This window comes from Rhinolophus sinicus, linkage group LG01 (assembly GCF_036562045.2).
Source record: "Rhinolophus sinicus isolate RSC01 linkage group LG01, ASM3656204v1, whole genome shotgun sequence".
In the NCBI taxonomy this organism is placed as follows: domain Eukaryota; kingdom Metazoa; phylum Chordata; class Mammalia; order Chiroptera; family Rhinolophidae; genus Rhinolophus; species Rhinolophus sinicus.
In genome coordinates, this window is record NC_133751.1 from 154,324,691 (window position 1) to 154,348,068 (window position 23,378).

General features: G+C 38.9%; 1 protein-coding gene across 4 annotated transcripts in view; it reads right to left on the minus strand.

The window, feature by feature from the left end:
- The window catches only part of STK39 (serine/threonine kinase 39), a 281,554-nt gene that overhangs the window by 150,980 nt on the left and 107,196 nt on the right, over window positions 1-23,378 (minus strand). For all 4 annotated transcript variants that reach the window (XM_074337417.1, XM_074337430.1, XM_074337427.1 and 1 more), the window contains exons 9-10: window positions 21,487-21,535; window positions 21,319-21,384 (exon numbers count right to left, since the gene is read on the minus strand). In XM_074337417.1, coding sequence (XP_074193518.1) covers window positions 21,319-21,384; window positions 21,487-21,535 — 115 coding nt within the window. The remainder of the gene's footprint in view (window positions 1-21,318; window positions 21,385-21,486; window positions 21,536-23,378) is intronic.

A 23,378-nucleotide genomic window follows, 5' to 3' on the forward strand; every position in this document is an offset into this window, starting at 1 on the left:
TTCCTTCAGTCTCTCCCTGCCCACTGAGTCTAGGGCCTGGTTTTCTAGTATATCTGGGAAGCCCCCAGAAGCAACAACACTTTCAATTATCCACAGCACAGTTTCTAAAGCGTCTTCTGGGTTACTGAGCTGCATTCATAACTGCTGGAGCTAAATGGGATTACCTCTAAGTCAAAGCATCAACATTTTGGGGATGTCTGCGCCCCATGGTGTAGCAACCTGTGACCCACTTTTAGAAAACTGCCTTTCTCCAGTGTTCCCTCGCTATAGTCTAGCAATGATGGGGCATCCTTGCTAACATTCCGGAATTTGAAAGACATAGTGGGGCATAAAGGCTGCTCTTCCTCCAGAAGGCCTCTTCTTTGGTCTGTCAAAAGGAAGGAATCTCTGCGAAACTCAGTAACCCTTCAGAGTAACTCAGTATGTATTATTTATGCACATTGAAATGAATCTGTGACCATCTCATCTCTAGTGTACGTACAGTCAGGACAGCAGTGCACTGTGTGTAGGCGCACTACCGCTTTTTCTTTCTTTTTTTTTTTTTTGCACTACCGCTTTTAATTCTAGTTGAAGTACATAGCATCACACATCATGTGTTAAGGGGAAAAAGAATGAAATAACAAACGCTAAAGACGCCGTACGCTTACTCTGTATTAGACATTAACCTAAGTCTTGCGGAGTGTCCCCCTTATGACTCAGGACAACTCAGTGATGCAGGTACTACTGCTGTCCTCCCATTTTTCCGATAAGGAAGCTGAGCTTTGAAGAGGGTAGGTAATGAACGGGTCCATTATTGAACCGTTAGTGAACAGAGGTGCCATGACTGACTCTTTATGTTCATGTCACACGCTATTGGCTACATCCAAATGAATATATGCACCGTATAAGTTATTAAACTTAATACTAAGACCTAACATTAAACAGTGCTGCATTGACACGTGTTCCTCCCTTGTCCCAGTACCATGCATTTTCTGTTTGTCATTCACCTGTTTTTAAAAGATATTATCTCAAACACATATCCCTAAAGATTTTATCATCAGTACTAGAAAACTGCGTTTCTCCAGTGTTCCCTCGCTATAGTCAAGAGGTTAGTTAATGAAAACCAGTAAAGCGGTTTTCAGCTTTATAAAAATGGTATCACTCTCATTATAGTCTTCTGCAGTTTGCTTATTTTCCCTCAATACTACATTTCTAAGACTTACCTATTCATTTTCTCTGCTGTCTAATATTCTAATGTGCATGTACACAACATTTAAGCATTCTCCTGTGCAAAGATAGCTGCGTTATTTTCTTAACATTTACAATTACAAACACTGATGTTCTGAACATTCTCATCAATGTCTCCTGGCATGGTGTGCAAAAGCTTCTCTGCGTATGGAGTTCTCTAAGTATAGAATTGCTGGGCTATAGGATATAGATGTATTTTTTATAAGAAGGTGCCACATTCTCCTCCAAATTGCTTGTATAACTTTTCACCCCACCAGCTATTTATAAGATTTGCAGGAGGCCTACATCTTGAACAAATATGGTTATTAATCAGGCTTGTTAATTTTTGTTGATCTAATAGTGGTAAAATAGTATCATGTTGTTTTTCTGGTTTACATTTTGTTGATACTAACGATGTTGATATGTTTGAGACCATCTAGTTTCTTTTTAATCTCTGCTGAAACTGTTGTTTAATTTGTTTGCGATATCTTTTTGTTGTTTTAAATTACACTAATTTTTGCTCATAACTTTATCAACTCCTTTTTTCCAGTTTCTTCAGATTAACGTTGTTCTTTTTCTATGTCAAACACATCATTGATAGCATCTTTTAATATGTTTCTGCGCCAACTGTATTTTTTCATCTGGGAAATGCCTGTTAGTGTATTTATGTTCATTTTTCTATTGATCTGAAGAAATGCTTTATATATTTTAGATACCAATCACTTGTCTGTTGTATATCTTAAAAACATCTTTTCCCAGTTCAAGTTTTACCTTTCTATCATATAAATGACATTCCCTGATACACAGCTGTCCTTAATTTTTATGCAGGTGACTTTAAGAGTCATTTTTACAGACAGACCTTTTGAATCTTGTTTAAGAAAATCTTCCCTGCTCCAAAATAATAGGTTTTCTTTTTCTAAAAGTTTAAAAATGTTGCCTTTATATCAAAATGTTCATTAGTCAGGAAGGAAGTTATATGTATGGTGTAGGAGAGGAATTTTTTCCCATGTGGACATATATCTTATCCCAGAACTATTACTTAATACAACAGTCCCTCTTTCCACACAGATCTGCAATGTACTCGTATCGGTCCCATATAGGAAGGCTCTGTTTCTGGGGTCTTTAGTTTATTCCATTGATCATTTGTCTATCCCCAAAATTACACTGTTTTATGGAGCAACACTATGTATTCTTGAGCCTTTGTTCTCAAATCAATTTTGGAATGAGCTTGTCAAGTTTCTGTAAAATCTGTAGAAAATCTGATTTGGAACAGCATTGACTCCATCAACAAATCTGAAGGTAACTGACTTTCTTATCAAGTTTCTGATTTTACAGAAACTTGACAAGTCTTCTCATCGATGAACACGGTTTTTCTCTCCAGTTACTAGGTTTTCTTCAGTATCTTCTTAATAAGTTTTATATTATTTCTACCTAAAATTCTTATACACCTTTGGTTAGATTTATTTCACAAGGTTCTAGAAATAATATATAATACCCTGTTCTGTCTGTTAATCTATAGGACTACTCAGATTTTTTTTTCTTGACTTAGTTTTGGTTAATTATATATTTTTTCAGAATTTATCCATCTCCTCTAGATATATGGCATATAATAATTCATAGCATTATTAGTTTCTTTTTCATCTCTGCCGAACCTGTAGTTTAATTTGTTTACATTATCTTCTTTGTGGTTTCAAATTTCACTGACGTTTGCTCATACCTTTATCAACTCCTTCTTCCAGTTTCTTCAGATTAACATTGTTCTTTTTCTAATTCAAGTTAGATGCTTAGCTTGTTAATTTTCACTTTCCTTCTTCCTGAAGGTTCATTTAGTGTAGGTTCATTAGGTATAAATTTTCTGGTTTTGCTAATCTAAAGATGTCTTTATTTCATCCTCAGCCTTGAAAATTTTAATTTTCTCTCAATACTTTGAAGATGCTATTATTCCTCTGTTTCAGGCTTTGATTGTTGCTACTGAGGTTTCTGTCTGCTGTCAGTCTGGCTAGTATTCCCTGATAGGTGATCTGTTCTCCTGCTCTACCTGATTTTAGATCTTCCTTTTATCTCTGGGTCCTGCAGTTTTACTTTAAAATACCAAAATGCAGATTTCTTTCTATTTATCTTTATTGTTCACAATACTTTTCCTATTTTAGTGGACTCCTAGCCTTCATAACTTCTGGTAAATTATTCCAACATTACCTCACCTGTATTTTCTCTACTATGTTCCTCTAACACTATAATTAGATTTATATCACTTCTCATTCTGTCCTTTAGACCTCTCTCTCTCTCTCTCTCTCTCTCTCTCTCTCTCTCTCTCTCTCTCTCTCTCCCCCCCCTCCTCCCTCCCTCCCTCCTTACCTCCCTCCCTCCTTCTTGCTCTGCATCCCTCATAATTTTCATCTTCCTGTCTCTCTATGCTGCATTCTTGGTAATTTTCTGTTCATGAATTCTCTTTTCATCTGTATCTAATCTGTATAATCACCATTTTTGTTTTCCATCTAACTTCTTCCATTGAGGGATTTTTCTTTTTTTGGTTTGGTTTGTTTTTATTTTTATTATTTTAACAGTTATAAGATTCATTTCTAAACACTATTTTTCAAATCTGCCTGGTCAGTTTAGATATTTTGTCACTTATTCATTTTTATGATTCTATCCTTTCTTTAACATTTCATATATAATGGTCTATATAGAATACATAATAAAGATAATTCTGATATCTGAATTTCTTGAGCGGGTACCTAAATTAGTTGTTTATTTCTAATGCTTTATTTTTCTTTGGAGGTAAGTGTTCCTCCAAACACAAGAGTACTTATGTTTGCTTCTGCCAGAAGGCAAGGGGCACCATCTACTTAGGGACATCTCAGCCATCTTTTGAATCAGCTTAATTCAGGAGTCTCAGGCTTACTTTTTAATTGTCAACTTTCAAAATAAATAAAACATCAATGCATGGGCTCAGCACACGCATTGGTTAGACACAGCTCTGTTCCCTTGCTGCTGCAAAGCTGAATTAAGCATTTACCCTCACATGTAACACACCAATCACATTTCAGCTTCCATCTTTTTCTTTTTTCTTTTGGATCTTTACATATTATCTCTACTTTCTATGAACTCAGAAATACAATGGTTTCTATGTTTAAGGCAGGATCTAGTTACTGAGATCAACTTATTTTATTTCTCACATATACACAGTGAAGGGGGAAAATACTCTAAAACAAACAAAATTCATTTCAAAAAATGAGCAATTATCTCTTTCTAAATTCAAGGAGAAGTTTTCAATAACTATTTGAATTCCATTTCCTAATTCTTCTGCACTTCTTAAGGCTCTTGGAAGTTTAAATGTGACATTCAATGTAAGGGCTTCCACTATCAAGTTCAACAGAAAAAACCCTGCCCTCCTTCCATCCAAACACTAGTAAGAAATAAAAACATCATTGAATCTGTATTGTAGGATGGTTGAAAGACATCTATCCAAATTTCCCAGTGGAGGAAAAAATAAATCCCGTCACATTTATTCATTTGACCAACATCTACTGAGCGCTTATTTTGTCACAGAACATGGTAAGCACTGAAGATAACCAAATAGGATGGTTCCTGTTCTTCAATGAACTTACCATCCATTACTTCTTCTTATTTGTGTCATTTACCTTCAGCTTAAGCAATATCAAAAAATAGCACTGAACCAGGAGCCAAAGGTAGTGATCTTTGGTCACTGATCTTGGTCACTGATTTAAAATCCATTCACTCTCCACAGAATTCAGTATCTGCTTGCTACACCAGGAGGATAGGTTCAGACCAATAGTCTTCAAACTAAACTCTTTGAACTCCTAAGCTTTCTCAAAATCTCCTATAATCAAAGTTTTGGACTTCTAGAAAACATTTTTTTTTTTTTGATGGCTCACAGAATTTTAATACCAGTGGGTTGGAAGATTCTTTAACAAACTTGTGTACCTTGTGGCACGTGTAGAAAATGACAGTGTTTACACAGCATACTGGGACCTGCTAAAATGAATCACAGCAACTGGCCCCACGGCTTGGAGAAGCCCTGCTTAATTGCCCTGAGGAATGAGGGGCCCAATATTGTGGCTCATCTGTAAGCCACTCACAATCCACCTGTGCACTCTGGCCACTGGTTGGGAAGCTCTGGTTGAGATGACAGCTCGGATCTCTTCCAGTCTTGTAGGTCCTTATGATTTTTAATTCCTGTCTAATTAATCTTTGGACAATTTCCATTATTAGAAACTCTCCTACAGTACGAGCCCAAAGCTGTTTCCCAATCCTCTCTGCATTGTTCAAATATAAACTCTCCATCCACATCACCGTATGACCACTCCGCACGACCGTAGGCTCATTGCATCCATCTTACCTCCTTAGCCTGTTAGACTGCCACACACCTTCCGACATTCATCAGCAAGCAAACTAGCATTATGAGAATGGTCGAAATGAGTGCCTATAGTAATAATGCCAGTAAAGTCAGAGCAACCTGAAGACAGATGTGCCCACTTTAATAATGAATAGAAGATCTTTTAAGCAATACCAAAAGAAGCCATGGTTTAAGCAGACACTGGAGCTGTGCTTCGTATCTTACAGCTCACCTTGCAACTGGTGGGATGCAGATAAGGTAGATCTCACACGCAATTACTAGGCGGGGCTGCTCCAGTGGGGTTGAGTGTAAATGACAGAGAGGCGGGAATGGCATTGACCAAAGGCCAGTAGGAAAAGGGAGAAAAGCAGTAGATGAAATACAGGCATTTTAGTTATGTCTAATATAATGATAAATCAGGATTACTAAATATTTTTTTGGTAAACTGAGCCTAGCGACATGGTTTTCTTCCAATCCTGAAGACAGACCCAAAGGTCTGTCTCAATCACCTGCCCCACTATCAACTAACCTGCTTCTTAAAAATGCAGAGTTGTGGGTTACGGCCGTAGATCTATTGAATGTAAATTTTTGGTTGAGGGGCCTGGATATCTGCACAGTAAGTTTCAGAACAACTAGGCATTAAGCTTCTATGAGGAAAGGGGGCAGCAGAATATCTAAGTGGTGAATAACAAAAACGCAGAGGTATCCCATAGAAATGCCATCCTATTACAGAAAACGCAGTGGGGGAAGGACTGATTTAGAGGTCACTTATTTCAGAAAACTTTTACTTCATTCTAATAGATAAGTTCATTAAAACTGTTAAAAAATACATTGAATAGGGAACTTGTCTAATTATAACTTAAAAATTCACAAATAAATAAAGAAATTGGAAATCTTACAATTAAAACAGAAATAAACAATAGAGCTCTAAATAAACTCCAGTAATTTGCAGTCCTTAAGGAAACTAGCAAGACTGTATGTGTTGGCAGAAGAGTGAGAACAGTTTTATTTGAAGAACAAGGATTAGCTGCTGGGCCTCTACAGAGACAGGAAGAAAGAAGGAAAGAGCGGGATAAAATTCACTAACCTTAGACATTAATTTCCTTAAGAAAATAAAAGACAATCCTCTCGTGACATTTAAACACTTCCTTATGCTCTCCTGTAGAACACACAACTCCTTCCTTACAAAATGTTCCCTGATGAGCAATGAGGGAAGAGAGAAGACAAAAGCATTTATGGAAGCTCTGTTATGCTCCAGATGCTGCATAAGCATATGATATAAACTATCACATTTAAACTTCACAAAAACTCTCGGAGGTTCAGAAGGTGAGGAAATCGAGCTCGGGTGACTGACTCATGGTTGCGAAGCCAGCCACGGGGCAGTAAGGATGTAACGCCAAGGCTGTATGTTTTAAAAACATCCTATGCAATAATTCAGAAAAATGGGGTTTCCAACTCTAAAAGCTATAAATGGTTAAGATCTTAGGGGATCTGAACCAAGACACTAGAATATGACAAAAGGAAATACAGGAGGAGAAGCTCGGTGCTGTCCTTGGACTGCAGATGCCTGGCGTGACCGGCACCTGGTCCAGCACAAATGGCTGACACCAATCTCTGTAACGAGCACTCTAAAACCATAAACCAAGGGATGATGAAAATGCTTTCACTGTTACTCTCAGCCTGGCAGCTGGTGGATCATTTGTTTGTTCTGGACAGAAGATTGCAGTGACAAAATAATGAACAAAAACACCTCCGTAACACTGTACACTCAGCCCAGTCCCCACTCTAAAATCAATTCCTTATCCAAGAACAGGCTGCAGGACAATAGGGCTCCCCATATTTCTCATCACCAATGACTCTCTCACTACCTTCAGTGGCCCTAAGAGTTCAGGACCCCAAGCTGGGACCACCATGATAGGCTCTATATCGATCACCTTTTAGTGCACGGTGCATTCTTATCTCTCCTAAGGTTACTGAAAGTCTCAAGGTTACAGAACTGCCAGAAGACCTGGAATGTTTCCTACAAAACAGCTAACTGCAGACTGGAAAAAAATAAAAGAAAATAAATGTACATGAATAACATTTCAATACCAAAAATAAATAATATTAAATAATATATGCTAGGCACTAAATGTGTGTGTGTGTGTGTGTGTGTGTGTGAGAGAGAGAGAGAGAGAGAGAGAGAGAGATTATTCTACAGGTGAAAGACCAGAGACTCAGCCTGGGAACTAAATACAGTGTCTCCCATTTTAAACATTAGTAAGCCAATATGCATCAATAATTACAAGGTACATATATTCTTTGACCAAGCAATTCCATTCCTAGGAACATATCCTAACAAAATAAATAACACTATTTGCAATAAATGCATGTACAATGATGTTCTTCCCAGTCTGGTTAACAATTAAAAAATAGAAATAATCGAAATGTCCATAAGGAAAGCACTGATTATTAACTATAGTCATTCTTGCAATAGACTATTAGGCAGCCATTAAAAATGATTAAGTAAATCTATGTTTCTTGACGCAAAAAGATGTCTAGAGGTATCTTATATGAAAATGCTCACAAAGCAATAAATACAGCATGATTCCAGTTTTGTTTTCTGGAGAAATAACTCTTTGAGCTGAAACTGAGGTCTGTTGAGGACGGAGGGGGCTGCCACTTCCACACAGAGAGAAAAGCAGCATGTGCAAGAACAATGGGCAAAGAGAGACGAAGGGTGGGGAGTACGAGTCAGGTCTTAAAGGTGAGGAAGGGGGGCGGACAGGTGGCTCAGTTGGTTAGAGTGCAGGCTCTGGGCAACAAGACTGCTGGTTCGATTCCCACATGGGTCAGCGAGCTGCACCCTCCGCAACTAGAATGAAATCAATGAGCTGCCGCTGAGCTCCTGGATGGCTCAGTTGGTTGGAGCGCATCCTTTCAACCACAAGGTTGTCGGTTCAACTCCCACAAGGGATGGTGGGCTGCGCCCCCTGCAACTAACAACTGCGACTGGAACTGGAGCTGAGCTGCACCCTCCATAACTAAGACTGAAAGGACAACAGCTTGACTTGGATGGAGCTGATGAGAGTCCTGGGAAAAACACACCACTGTTCCCCAGTAAAAAGCCCTGGAAATACACACTGTTGCACAATGAAAGTCCTGTTCCCCTTCCCCAATAAAATCTTCAAAAAAAAAAAAAAATATGAGGAAGGGACCAGACCATGCCAAGCACTTGAGGCCCGATTACGGATTTGATTTTCACTCTACAGGACCAATGAGAAGTCACTGAACAATCTGCATTTCACAGATGAGGCAAAGGGAGGATGGGAGTTCAGCTGATGCTCAAGGTTACCAGGTAAGGAAGTGGTACTTTCTTCTTACTTTCTCTCCTTCCCCTCTCCTACTACTTTCCACAAAGTCACAGAGAAAACCCACTTCTCAGTACTTTGTCTTTATCCCTGAAAGGGTCCTTCCCCAATTGAATTATATCAGCTAACAAACTGATTGCATAACAACTAAAACAATTTCAAATGTCCTTTCAAATTGGGTTAAAGACTGTTTGAATTTCTTAGCTCTATTATTGCTTTGTAAGTTGTACAAGGGCTCCTTTCCCTTCTGTATATGAGGGAAAAAATGAAAGTTATTATTCACTCTTCTAAATCAGTATCTGAAATTTTGTGAGAAGTAATTTAATGGGAAGCTTAGAAAATCCTGTAACAGAATAACCTTAACTGGGACTCTTTGAATTTTAATTTGTTTTAAAACTACCTAATTTCAAAGAAAAAAGAAATTAAAAAAAAAATAGAGCCATGCATCTCTATTATAACAATCAAATTTGATTAACATTAAACAAGCCCCCCAACACTCACATAATGATTTTTTTTTAAGTATGTGTATCACGCCCTCTGCTGGCCTCACCACATTTCCTGAATGACCATATGGTAATGAACCAAGGGAGGAAGGAGGGCAACGCGTCTGGATTCCTTCCACAGGCATGGACTTCCTTTCCCAGTTATGCACAAAAGTTCCCTTACTTTTTATCTCCTTCACCTTCCTTTTTCTAAAATGTCATACTCATTTTAAAGATTGAGAGGATCATGATATAAAATTAAATTTAAAGAGTTAATTTTAAATTATTTCCCCTAAATGAAGGGATAAATAACAGGTAATCCAAAATTAGTGAGTACTAAAAAGTAATTTAAATCTGATTTCAAAATATCTTCCTAATTAGATGTGGCTTCAGGTAACAGGAAAACTTATGTGCATACTGGCTAGAAGAAAATGCCAATATAGAACACGCTGAATGTTAGGGTCTAAATTCTTGCTGTCAAATAATCCAAAATAGATAATGAACAATTGTTAGGTAATAAAATCTAATTATTCTAGTTTATGATAAGGTGGCAAAGGAGAGCCAAACAAATTGGCTCACCCAAGACTCTTTGCACGTTGGTGATAACAAAGGATTTTGAGCCTAAACTCTGAGTCCTACACGTGAAATACAAGACTACAGCACCAACTGAGAAACATCTTAACTCTTCTCCTTTGACACTAAAAGCGGATTTGCTTTGCCTCCCCTCATGCTCTCCTATCAACTCCCATAAAGGAATCACCATGACTTTACAATCTTGCTGGCTGAACTTCTATTCCACAAGCAGGTACTGACTGACCACGGTACTATGCTGGATATGGGGGACACAGGGAATATTATGACACCACTCCAGCACCCCAGGAGCTCACAGTCTGGCACAGAAGGCAAAAGAGTGAGGAAGTAAACCATATATGAAGATAAGTGCAACAGGGAATTATGTCCAGGGCACAGAAGCAGGACAGATGAAAGACTGATGAACTGTCTAGGGGGGTTGGGGGGAGAGTATGAGAAAGCTTCACAGAAGAGATGCCAGACTTGCAAAGATGCAAGTTCAGGTAGATACCTTCTGAACAGAGGGACTAGTACATGGACCTTCACGGAAAACAAATGTGGGAATTTCAGAAGTGTAACCGCGCATGAACTTCATTTCCTTAGCATGCATTCTGCTTCAATCCAAGCTTGGGTTAGCCTGATAGAACTGTGACTCACTAGCATTCTTTCCCCCAGCGCCTCCTACCTGTACATATACTGTATGTCCTCTCCTTTTAATCACTAAGCCCTTAGGACATTGGGTTCCGGTCAGAATCAAACTCACTTAAGAATAAAGCTTCAGGTCTGTCAACCATGACCAAGAACCAAACCTCAGACTAGAATAAGGTTTTAGTCAAACAAAGATAACTCCTTGGCCTCAGTTGTGTTTCAACTCGGGACTCACGAAAGTGGAAGAGCCCCACGGAGAGCATCCCCTGGCAACTGGACAGAACAATGTCACGACTGACAGCAGGACCTGGAGCCATGGTCTGCAGCTCCCTGCCTCAGCCCCGACCAATCAGGAGAGCCCACGGCCCCAGCTCCCATAGTAACCATAGATAATGATTGTTTCCCCTTATATAACCTGGCTACGAGAGGCCATCGGAGAGCCAGGTTTTTGAGAGCAGTAGCTCACCTGTGTCTCTGGGCTGGGTGCCATTTCCTTAAACAAACCTTTCCTCTCCTTGCTGCAAACTCCTGTTCATGTCTTACTTTGCTTGGACATATGCAGGCAAACAGGCCCTTTGAGTCTGCAGGAGCAGGAGTGCATTGGTAGAAAAGCAGACTCAGTAATTCCATAAGGATGATGTTAAGGGTGAGGTGGTGAGTGGCTGAAGGAAAAGCTGGAGGCGTGGTCCAAACAGATGATGGGAGCCTTGCATGGTCCTTACCCTACAAGTGATGTGGACCCCATCCTATAAGTGGCAGGAACTTGGGACTTAACTTTAATTAAAAAGAAGCCATGGTTTAAAGGCTTTAAACCAGGGAGAGGGCACAATCATATTAGAGTTTTTCACAAGATCAAAAGAGCATCTAACATGTTTTATTAGTTTTTCTGCAACTTTGGCCAATTTCCTTTCCATTATTCATGGTTCACCTACTTTTAAAAGAAATGGTATGCTAGTATTAGAGTGAGCTGGAGAGGAGAATAAAGGCAACCTGCCTTCATGGTGGCTAGTACCTCAGTCATTACCAGTGATGCAGCTGAGGACTTCTCTGGACACACACATGCCAATTAAATTTCAGAAAAATAAGATACTGCACACGAGCTTTGGAAAGAGTTAGCAAACTTCCCAAAGGCAAAAAAGAAAAAAAGAAGCACATAATGCATTTGAATAGGCAGATCTCAAAAATCTAACTGGATATGAAATAAGGCCATTGGTTTGGCCTATTCATTTCCATGAAAGAAAACAATCTGTTCTCTACAAACTAAAGTTGTACAAATAGTACCTCTTATAATATTTGCAAAATGTATGTCATCATTTTACATTTTCTAAAAGTATATCGACAAGATCTGTAAAAGTTTAAAAAGCTCTCTTAAGACATTGGTGTCTTTAAAAGATACCTCACGGGCCTTTTCCTAGCAATATACTACAATCTGAAAATACAGATATTTCCCCTAAATGGGCATACCAGGATTAGCAAATCACAATTTCCAGAGTGGATCCTTTTGGCTCACAGTCAAATGCCACCAGAAATATATGAAATATATGCTTTTTTTTTTTTACTCAATTCACCAATTGACTTGTAAGTAATTTATGATGCTTTTTCCTCTTGCTGTTTCCTCTATCCCACCTCTGCCTAATTCACCCCGACACAAACCGTTCAAGCTCTTTTACAGCAGGCACAGTGCAAAAGGAGAAATTCTACAACTGCAAGAGTTTTTATAGGCTGCTACCGTGTTTTCCTGAAAATAAGACCTAGCCGGACAATCAGCTCTAATGCATCTTTACTTACTCTAATGACTAAAAATTAATGTAAGACCCGGTATTATATTATATTATATTATATTATATTATATTATATTATACCCGGTCTTATAGTAAAATAAGACCGGGTCTTATATTAATTTTTGCTCCAAAAGACGCATTAGAGCTGATGGTCCAGTTAGGTCTTATTTTCTGGTAAACACGGTAAGCAATTCCTATCCAGATTCTTAGAGTAAATGAACTATTCTCATAGCACCCCCTAGTGTCCAAAAGCCCTTTTCTGCCCAAATAAACGTTACATTCTAAACTGCCTAAAATAATACATTTAAAATTTAAAATTAATGCAAATATCCATAAGCTTACACTCAGGAAACATCTGTCCCAGTTACAGATCCACTTAAACCAATAACTTGAACCTGTCTGGACAACTGTTCTCTCAGCTCTAAAATAGGAAAAATAACATCCTCAACTACCATAGTCTTCCTTCCTCCCTTTGAGCATGTATGTGAGTTCCTCAAATAAGATATATTACCAATACAAATGGCTGTTTTTAAACAAGAGGATAGGGGAAAGAAACACAAAGCAATAAGAGAACATGCACCTTCAGGCCTACCTGAATACTCGGGAGTATTTTATATTAAATCCATAATAAATGTGAGAGTTACAGAGGTCAGTTCACTTGTCCTTCAGAGGTATCATGCACTTTGACTCCATGCTCTATTTACTTGACCTTGAGAGAGAACTGCAGGAGAACTACACGAACTAACAAACTTTCTGGAAATAGTCTGCCATCACCCAGAACTGCATTCATTTGACCACAAAATACTAGAAACTCTCTATCCCATTTTCAAAATTGTGATTTTGGGTTTTGACATAAATTACGTTAAAATACAAATGTTAGATTACTTTGATTTTTAATTTAAAATGAAAGTGGTAATAGTAAAAAGTACTTCAACCATCACCCTTCGACCTCCTGCCCAGTAAAAAAAACACCCAACTAACTAAGTTGCCTAGTATTCAGGGCTCAACAGGGACCTAACACACTCTCGATCCTTCTACTCCAAACCTGAGACCTTCAACAAAGGCAAAACTGTTGGTCAGTTTGTTTACTTTGCACACCTCACAGAATTAAAATCCATCGTTGCCCTCTGCTGGGCAGACTTAGAGCAAAACTAAAATCCATTTATAAGCATTTGAAATCACGGTACTTTCTCCCCAGTTTCTTGATAGCGTATAACCTTCGATGTCTTATACATTAATTATAAGATTTCAGGAGGGGAAAAAAGACATATTTTCAGAAATTCATTACGATGTTCCCTCTGTATTGGCTAAAAGAAGATACTAACGGGTAGCAAATGGGGATGTTGATCTGGACTCTGCCACCACATGACCTTGTGGCCTTGATCAAGGTCCAACCTCCCCAGGTCTCAATTTTCAGGAATTCAAATCTAAGGACCGTGAAGCAGGAGATGTTTATGATCCTCGTTGTTCTTTTCCACTCAAAGTTCAAAATGTTTATAGCTTTTTTTTTTTTTTAACCAGTCCTAATAACCTAACATATCTCATCCTCTGTCCTATCTCTCAGGACTTCATTGATTGTTATAAGGCTGCAGTAATTGGGATAAGTATAAATGGAGTATCTAGCACAGTGCATGAAGGTGCACAGTAAGTATGAGTTGTTCTCTCTCTCCCCTCCCCACGCTCCCCCATCCAACAGCTCCATGACCGTTCCCTGGCCTGTAGCACACAGTCTATATCCATACCCAAAGCATTTATTCTCTGCAACTCTTTGAGTTTCACATGTCTCATGATGCTTGCACCGTGCTCCCCACTGGAACGTGAGCTTCCCTGCCTGGACCTGCCTGCATCTCAGGGCCCATTGTTAGTAGCAGTGACTGTAATGGTAGCAGTTGTTACAGCAGCAGCAGAAATGGGAACAGCAGCAGTGGTGTCTACAGCAGCAATGAAAACTGTTACAAAAAATAATAATGACATCACAATACCAAAACTGTAGTAATAAAGCAATATATGTGATTATGAAAAATAATAAAATTTGTTATAATTATTCTAATAACGAGTGGCATTTATTACTTTGTGCCAATCACTGCACTATACACTTCCTATTCTTTACCTAATATAGTCCTCAAAAATACAGATAGGTATTATTACCTTCTCCATTTTATGAATAAGAAGCTGAGCTTTTGGCAGATTTTAACAACTACTACCAAACTCTCACTAGCCATCTCTCTCTTCCCATCAGCATCTTCAAAGCCATTTTCTCACCTTATTCCCTTCACATATGCCAGAACCCTGGCAAACTTTCAGATTCCTACAGTGATACTCAGAGCATCTCCAAGTGTCCGTGAATGGCGTGGACACCCCCATCATCTGTGCTAAGTGGCAGACTACTCGTTCTGAGAATGACAAATGTATCCCCCACATACCTTTTCCCACTTATGCCACTGAACTGAGCTTACGCCTCTCCATCTGTATTCCCTTCCTATCCTCACCCTTCTCTTCTTCCTTCTGAGGTATGATTTAGTGAAAAAAGCATGGACCGGAAGTAAAAATTGCCTCTTATTTGTCACATGACTTTAGGCCAGCCATTTCAGCTCTCACGTTTTCATCTATAACGTGATAGTACCTGCCCTACCTGTCTTCAAGGATAATTGTTTAGAATAAACAAGGAAACATATATGAAAGTGTTCCAAAAGCGGTAAAAGAATATCAGCTATATGTGTATTTAGTTCTTACTATTCTTATGCTCGTCACAAACACACACCCCACACTTGTCATGGTAAAGAGGGTGGCTGCAATGAGGAAAAGTCCTGGCTATTGCCCACTGACAGCACCTTGATGGGGCAGAAAAGAAAACATGAAGACAGGTGAACAGGCAATAGCAACGTCATTCTTTTCCTTCTTTTTGTTGGCTTCCATGGGCTTTTTCTCCATTCTATCCAAAACAACAGCAAGAGAATCAACCTTCATCACCCACCCCCACCTGCCCCACTGCCAGGACTCTGTACTTCTAAAATGCCTATCTTCTGTAACCACAATCTTTCTCCTCACTTTCATGGCAGTCATGGCAGCCACTGTTGGACTGAGCATCCACTACGTGCCAAACACAGTGCCAGACCTCCTGCGTGGATCATCTCTCATCCTCAGGGCAACACAATGTAAGTATCCATGACTCCATTTGACAGTTTAGGCTCAGAAAGAATAGGCAGCTCACCCAGTGAAGGACAAAGATCCAGCTATTGCTGCTTCCAGAACAGATGCAGAGGCCATCTCCACTTCCTACCTAAACATCACACTCTAGCAAAGTGTTCATTGCCCACAAGACTGCTTAGAAATCAGAGACATCCTATCATTATTAACCAGGATGACATGACACGTAAACGTTTCTTCAGTAAAAGACTAATGATCCTGTACAGTAAGTACTCTCACTTTACCTCTTCATGTTTAGTATCATGGAGGAATGTAATAATAATGCATCTCTCCCAAGAATTAATTGTGTTTACAATGGCAGGCACCACGTGAAATATGTGGTCAAAGCTAACAACACCAATAAAGGAATAAATCAACACCATGTATCTCTTAATGTGATGCACCAAGAACACAACATCATATTCCGGCCAAAGGATGCACAAACTGAATCTAATTATGAAGAAATACCAGACAAACCCAAACTGAGGGCCGTTCTACGAAGTAATTTGCCTATATTCTTCAAGTGTCACTTGTGAAAGAAAAAGACTATTTCAGGGTAAAGGAGACATAACAACTAAAGGATTCTGGATTGGATCCTGAACTGCATAAATGACTAGTGGCAAGACTGGCAAAATTTATACAAGATCTGAAAATTAAATACTAGTGTTGTGTCAATTTCCTGATTTTGATAATTACACTGTTATGTAAGAGAATGTCCTTATTTTTAGGAAATACACACTTAAGTATATTTAAAAATAAAGGGGATAATATCTACAACTTTGAAATGTTTCAAAAAAAGGGGTGAAAGAAAGAAATATACACAGAAATTTTTTTGTACTATTTTTGTAACCTTTTTGTAAGTCTGAAGTTGTTTCAAAATAAAAAGCAAAAATAGTAAGGACAAATATTGAACACATGTGAAGTACAGTCAGCCCTCCACATCCACGAATTCCTAACTACAGATGGAAAGTAAGTACTGTTTCAATCCAAGGTTAGTTGACGTCATGGATGTGAAACCTGTGGGGAGGGCAGACTGACTGTACATTTATTGAAAAAAAATTTGTTATAAGTGGACCCACACAGTTCAAACCCACGTTCTTCAAGGATCAACTGTATTAAATAAATGTGAATCATAATATCTCTACCATGTATTCCTAAGCACATCGGAGGATCAAACGAAGAAGCCAACCCCTTGGGTCTTCGATAGGAAACCAATATTACAGCCTGATATAAGGAATTCTGGGACCCACAAAAACTATCCCAGTTGTTCCAGTTCACAATGGTTCCACCTAAATGTAGCAGTGATATAATATCCCTTCCCTCTTTCTGATGATGACTAACCATTTCTAACTTATCAATTTCATGATTAAGAAAATTTAAACAAAACCCTTCCAATGATTCTACTTCTCATAAAAACACTGAAAACTACAACAACAACAACAACAAAAAGAATTGTGTGTTATATTTCTTTACCTCATCCCTTCTCTGGCCAATGTGCTTGTTGGCTGAACAACTGACATTTCAACATCTATGCAGCTACTAACCCTTCACTCCTGCCCTGCTGTTGGTGGGTTTTAGCAACATAAAGTTTATGAATATGAATGTGAACGTGGTGACTCAAGGTTCGTCTCACTAACACAAAGCAGAGACATCCGCCAACTCTGAGGCTTAGATGCTCCAACAGAAATGTACACAGCCTGAAGCATTTGATTTTAACAGAATGATGTATGTCTTTCCCCTCCCAGTGAATACAGTAGAGTAAATGGTGTAATACCACAAGGTCAAGCTTTCGAACCCCCAAAGATGGCTGGAGACAGGTTCCTAAAAAATCCCACGAGAAGGAGTAATAGTTATGAAGCCTTTTCTTCTCGTGCATAAGGATAAGTGAAAAGTTGAAAAGAAGTTACATAGCTGCACTTAACCCTGTTCTCATGGGTCATTACTAGCATGTCCTCAGTTAGAACTTACAGAGTGTCTTATGGCTCACGAACATCATGTCTCTCACTACCTGCCCTTCACCACATTCCTGGGCTCAGACAAAATTTCCATTTTACAGACAGAAAACTTAGGGCAAAATAAAATCAAGATGATCTCTGTCAGCAAAAGAACTCATAACGGACCAAATACTCTGTGCCTCCCAGGAGAAAACAGATAGCCCTAACTTCTGCAATTACCAGACATACAAAAATGATTTCACATCACAAAATTACTGTTTCTATTTCTTATTATACTTTTTTCCTGATTTAAAGGAGTCAATCTGGATGAAGAGAAGATCACCTCCGCATACAGGGTTATGTGCTAACGTTGCACATTCCGGCCAAACATGAGCACGATAGGCATCTCCTCTCACACCAAAGGACGGCACTGGTGAGCTCCGTGGGACTTCCTGAGAACGGCTACAACACCAGCCTTCCTCTCTTTTAAATATGAGAATTGTTCATGGCAAAGAAAAATACATACTGAAAGTTATCTCATAATTTTAGTTACCATAAGGGAAGAGAAGAGACTTGTTTATGACAACAAATTTCAAATCAACATGGTTGCTTAAATGTCCAGAGCTAGGTCAACAGGCCCAGCTATCGTGTAAACACTGGTATATCAATGGACTGTCTGTTTCTATTTTAAAAACAACAAACTGAGAAGACAAAAATCAAAGGACTAACATCAACAAGTAGTCTCCGAGGACCAAATCTACACCAGGAAACTAGAGCACGATCAGCTAGGAGGCACCGTAGCAAACAGGAAAGTAAGCAGTGAGCAGATGTCAACGAAGAGAAGTCCAAAATCATTAAAAAACACGAAAGACTCCCCTGTACCAACTTTTAAATTAAATTTACTTAAACCCTGTGAAAACTTAAAACAAGCAAACACGTCCTATCACAAAGATTTTCAGTGCACATGGTGATTAAAATAATATTTACTTCCTAGTGGCCAAGCCTGCATGAGTAGTTTCAAATAAGGAACAGCATGGCTTCTTACCAACATCACGAGCCCCGGAGAGGGAGGGAGGCTTGTCTGCTAGTAACAGGAATCAGAGGAACGAGTGTATGCCAAGCATTTTGGGGGTTCGAGTGAGTGAAAAACAGGGTTTCAAATGGCCTTTCCTTGATACACTCAAGCACCTGTGTTCACCGAGTCAGCCAACATCTGTGGGTGCTCACTCACTATGAACAAGATATGCACCGGGATCCATGCTGATGTGGTCAGCGTCCCTGCCATGGGACCAACTGGCAAGGGCCGGAGTGGAGCTGATAACCAAAGTGCACTTCAAAGTGAGAATTACGACAGGAAAACAGCCAACTTTATGAAGCTAGAGAGCCGGGATAACATTGCAATGGGCCACTCTCTTTTCTGTAAGATGTTTAAGGAACTAATTTACATTCTCCCTTTAGTCTTCTGTGTGACTCTGAAATGTGTGGCCATTTTCCATTTGAAGGGATGAATGATGGAACAAGCCCTGAGGTTTAAGTCTAAAATCAAAGAGCAAGGAAAATGGCAGAGGACATGGTTGAAAAAAATCATATCTCCCAAAACTTTAGCTGCTTATTATTTAAAATACATGCAAAATGGGATCTGCAATGCACAGCACACTAATATGTAATAAATCATTTAAATATATTTTTTTTTTTAAAGAAAGGAAATAAAGTCGCAGCCTGAACAGATTCTCCATTTTCTCAAGTTGATGGAGGAAGTTCCAAAGGAACGTATGGGTTATTCAGTGAGAACGCTAAGTGGTTCAGTTCTGCTGGAGTTGAGAATATACAGCTAGAATTTGAAATGGTGCCATGAATTCAAGGCTAAGGAGCCTGACCTTTATTTGATAGGAAACTTTTTTCCATTTATTTGCTTTAATTTTTGTTTAACTTTGGAAACCACTTTTGTGCAATTAAGTGACATGATCAGAAAGTTAATCTTGCACGACTGTCTAAGAAGAAACAAAGGAGGAATGGAGAGAGAACAGTTAGAAAACTACTGCAATTGTCCAATTAAAACCAGGAGGAAAACGTTCTGAGCCATGTTGCAGAGGGAAATGTGGAGAGATGCGAAGAGTGATTAGATGGGGAAGACAAGGAGGGAAGCAGGTCTCAAACATAAGAAGAATCCCAGTGTTCTGAGGTTGGGTGGCTCAGAACGAACACAGCACAGGAAGATTAGGTCTGGGAAGGAAGGAAGGCGAACCCTGTGGAAACACTGCCCGTGAGAGAATGGTCAGTCACTTAACAAGGAGCTGGAGGTGTGAGGCTAACGCTCTGCAGAGAACGCAGAGCCCTTCTCAGGGAACCCTTCTCAAGGAAAAGCTACAGGATGAGATCAGACGAATCTACTAACAAAAAAAACAAAGACAAAAAAAAAATCTTCTTTGTGGACACATACTGTACAAGCCAATGGCTTTCTAACAGCTGTTTTCCAACTCTGGCTGACATTTTAGATATCTGATCAAAAGAACTCATGCTCCACTCCAAACCCCCAGGGACTCTCTGCAGGATCCTCCTTCAGCCTTCTCTATGGAGCCCTCAGACTCTGGTCACACGTGTCGTTTGTTTCCTCAAACTGAAGCTCCAGCTCTCTCTGCTGCCCCTGAAGATGTGCCACTCTGATGAACTATCTGCCAAACTTTCCCTTGTCCCTCAGACATGCCATAGGCCAACCTTGCTCAGGTCTCTGCTGTCAACACGGCAGCAGCCCCCTACCGCTCACCCACACCCACAGCCTGAGAACCAGCCCCACCCACAGAAGTCTGCAGATACCTATATACAGCGGGTCGTTTCTTGAAGTCTCTTTAAAATCTATTTTAAACAATTCTAAAGCATTAGCTAAATGCATTTCATACAAAATGTTCTAGAAAAGGCAATGTCTGAAAGTTAATATTCAAAGTTACTTACAGCTAGGCATGATGAGATACAATCATTAATGCATTATTTCTTTGCCAATTTTTATTTACGGAGCAGACAACTTAGATTAATATCAACTTTTCCTATAACTAGCAACTGTAAAAAGGGGGGAAAGGGAACTACCTTTCTAAATCTGTGACTATACAAATATTTATCATTATAAATATCTAATATAATTTTAAAACCAAACTAAACCAAACCAGAGGTTAAATTTTATTAGGTTTCATACCATAATGGAATCAGTAATTATAGATAAGTAAATCTCTGGATAAAAAAATAAACACACTCACACATACATACCATTTTAAAAACCTCAAAGCTAGATGGAAAGTTTTTCAAGTAATCATTAATATAATTTCATTAACATAAGGTAGACCACAAAAGGGACCACAGGACTTTTCTGAGGAAAGAACCTATATCCCACAGATATTCCAAATAACCATGAAGAACAAAAGTTTTGTTTATCCTTTTGTCACTTCAAGCTACTTAAAAAAAGATTGTTCATCTTCTGCAAAATCCAAAGGAAAGATACTCAAGGATATTTTACCTTTCCAGTGTTCAAAACTCACGACTATCCCCTCCCTTCTGACCTTCTTTAAGTAAAGGGGATAAATGGAAACATGAAATCCTTTGAGCTATGTCATATTGTTTCCACACCCAAACACATAAGAGCAAGCTGAGACAACCAAAAGTCAGACTAGTTATCTAAAGTAATCACTGATCAGATAACCCCTAAATAACCACACCCTGAGTATGTGGAGCTCTCTTTCCTCCTTTTCCTATGGGTTTCATTTTCCCAGGAGGGGGATCAGGTCTTACTGGGTCAGCACGGCTCATGGCACTTACCTTTTTGGCTCTTTGAGCTATGTCTGGTGTTCTTGTAAGCAGCTTCTCAATCAGGTACTCTCTGTTCTGCAAAACAAATATTCCCAACAGTTTAATATCAAATACGATACATAGAAATTCATAGTGATTTCAAAATAGCAGATTTACTTGGGTTTTTAAGCATGTTACCTTGGCTTTCTGGAAGAATTTGCATTTTAAAAGTTCTGCTGCTGTGGGCCTGAAAGATCAATAATAAATTAGAGTTGAAACAATGACCACTCGATACATACACTGCCTTGATGAAACAACTTAATCCTAGAGTATTTCTGGAAGACTAGTTTTAGGAACAGCAAAACCAGACACTAAATTAATCACAAGCTGGCACCAAATAAAATAGTGCCAATTTTCCAGTTCTTTCCAAACTCCTCTACTGCAAAACACACAAACTCCTCTAAGCTAAATATTTGGGGCATGATCAATTTTCCATCCTTCATCCTTACACTTCACTAAGTGAATTCAGTGTTTCGAAAAGGCGGCAGACTAACACATCTGTAAGCTAAATTCCTATATTTATTAAGAAACTGTACAAGCTGCAATATGACCCTGTCAAGAAACTACAGTCTACAGTGCTCTGTGCGCCCCCAAGAGAGGCAGTGACTGCAAGAGGTCCGCACATCATGTGTACAAGCTCTGTCTGCCCACTGAGTAACCCTGTCTCAGTTTTACGTGGACTATTGCTTTTCAGGGGAAGGTAAATGTGATGGCGATTAATAAAATGCAAATTCACTTAAAAGCATGACTGCATTGGTCTGATTTTTTCTTCATGGTGCCATTTAACTTGTTTCTCTATCTTACACTTCCTATTAACTGAAAGTTAGGTCTGAAGGCTTGACTAAGTTGAACCAAGCATTTGGGGCAAGAATACTGCATAGACGACGCTATGCATGTCTTACTGCAGCAGGTCAGAGGCATATAATGGTAGGTGATTTCACTGGGGTGATGCTAAATTTAACTGCTTGGTCCCCAGGACCGAGATCTCTCCATTGTAAAGGTAGGTTTTCTCCACTGCAATTGGCAAGTATTCTGTTGGGTAATTCTTCGGTATTATATGAATATCCTATTCCCAAAAAACTTTTACCTTATGGTTTTAGCATCTTTGCCTTAAATAATTATCATAGGAGGTGGAAGAAAACAGATTTTCTACTTCTGTCATTCCTTCTACGTTTATTAACTGGCATCTTTCCATAAAGAACAGCTTCCTTCATTGATAGTTCCTTCTAACACCAGCAGCAATGCAGAAAAAAAAAATGACATAAATCTAGAATACAGGACAGTTCGGCAAGACAACTGACTTGATCTCAAAAAGTCAGTGTCAAAGAGGAAAGTGGAGATGTGAGGGGACTGAGCTAAACTTAAAAAGACGTAAAGAAACATAAACCCAAATGCAACACGTGACCCTTGACTGAATCTGTGTTTGAAGGAGAAGGAGAAGAAGTCCCAAAAGACATTTGGAAATAATTAGAGATAAGTGAATATGCTGGTATTAGACAATTTTAGGAAATTACTGTTCACTTTCTTACGTGTGGAAAAGTACTGTGGTTATGTAGGAACAGGTCTCTATTTGTAGGGAATGCAAGCTGAAGTATTAAGTCTGTTACTTATTTTCAAACTGTTCAGCAAATAAAATGTAGATAAAAAGATACAGCAAATATGAAGAATGTTAATAATTGTTGAATCTCGGTGGTGGTATAGAAGTAAATGTGTACTATTCTTTCAGCTTTTCTGTATGTCTTAAATCTTTCATAATAAAAAAAATGGGAGGAGGGAGAGAACTACTACTAAGTATCATTAGGTATCCTCTCAGGCAATGATTAGCAAAGGTACAAATAGTATTATGTTGAGAGGGGTGCAAGTTCAAAAACAGTCCTCATATTTGAAGAGATTAGAAACTACTTTTTTGGAACCAGGGAGCTCCATTAAAATGTTTCCAGGGACCAAACCCAAGTATATAAAAGAATTAGGAAACGTCACTAAGTGCAACTATATCCAAACTGTGTAGGTCTACAGGGGCCCTAAACTGT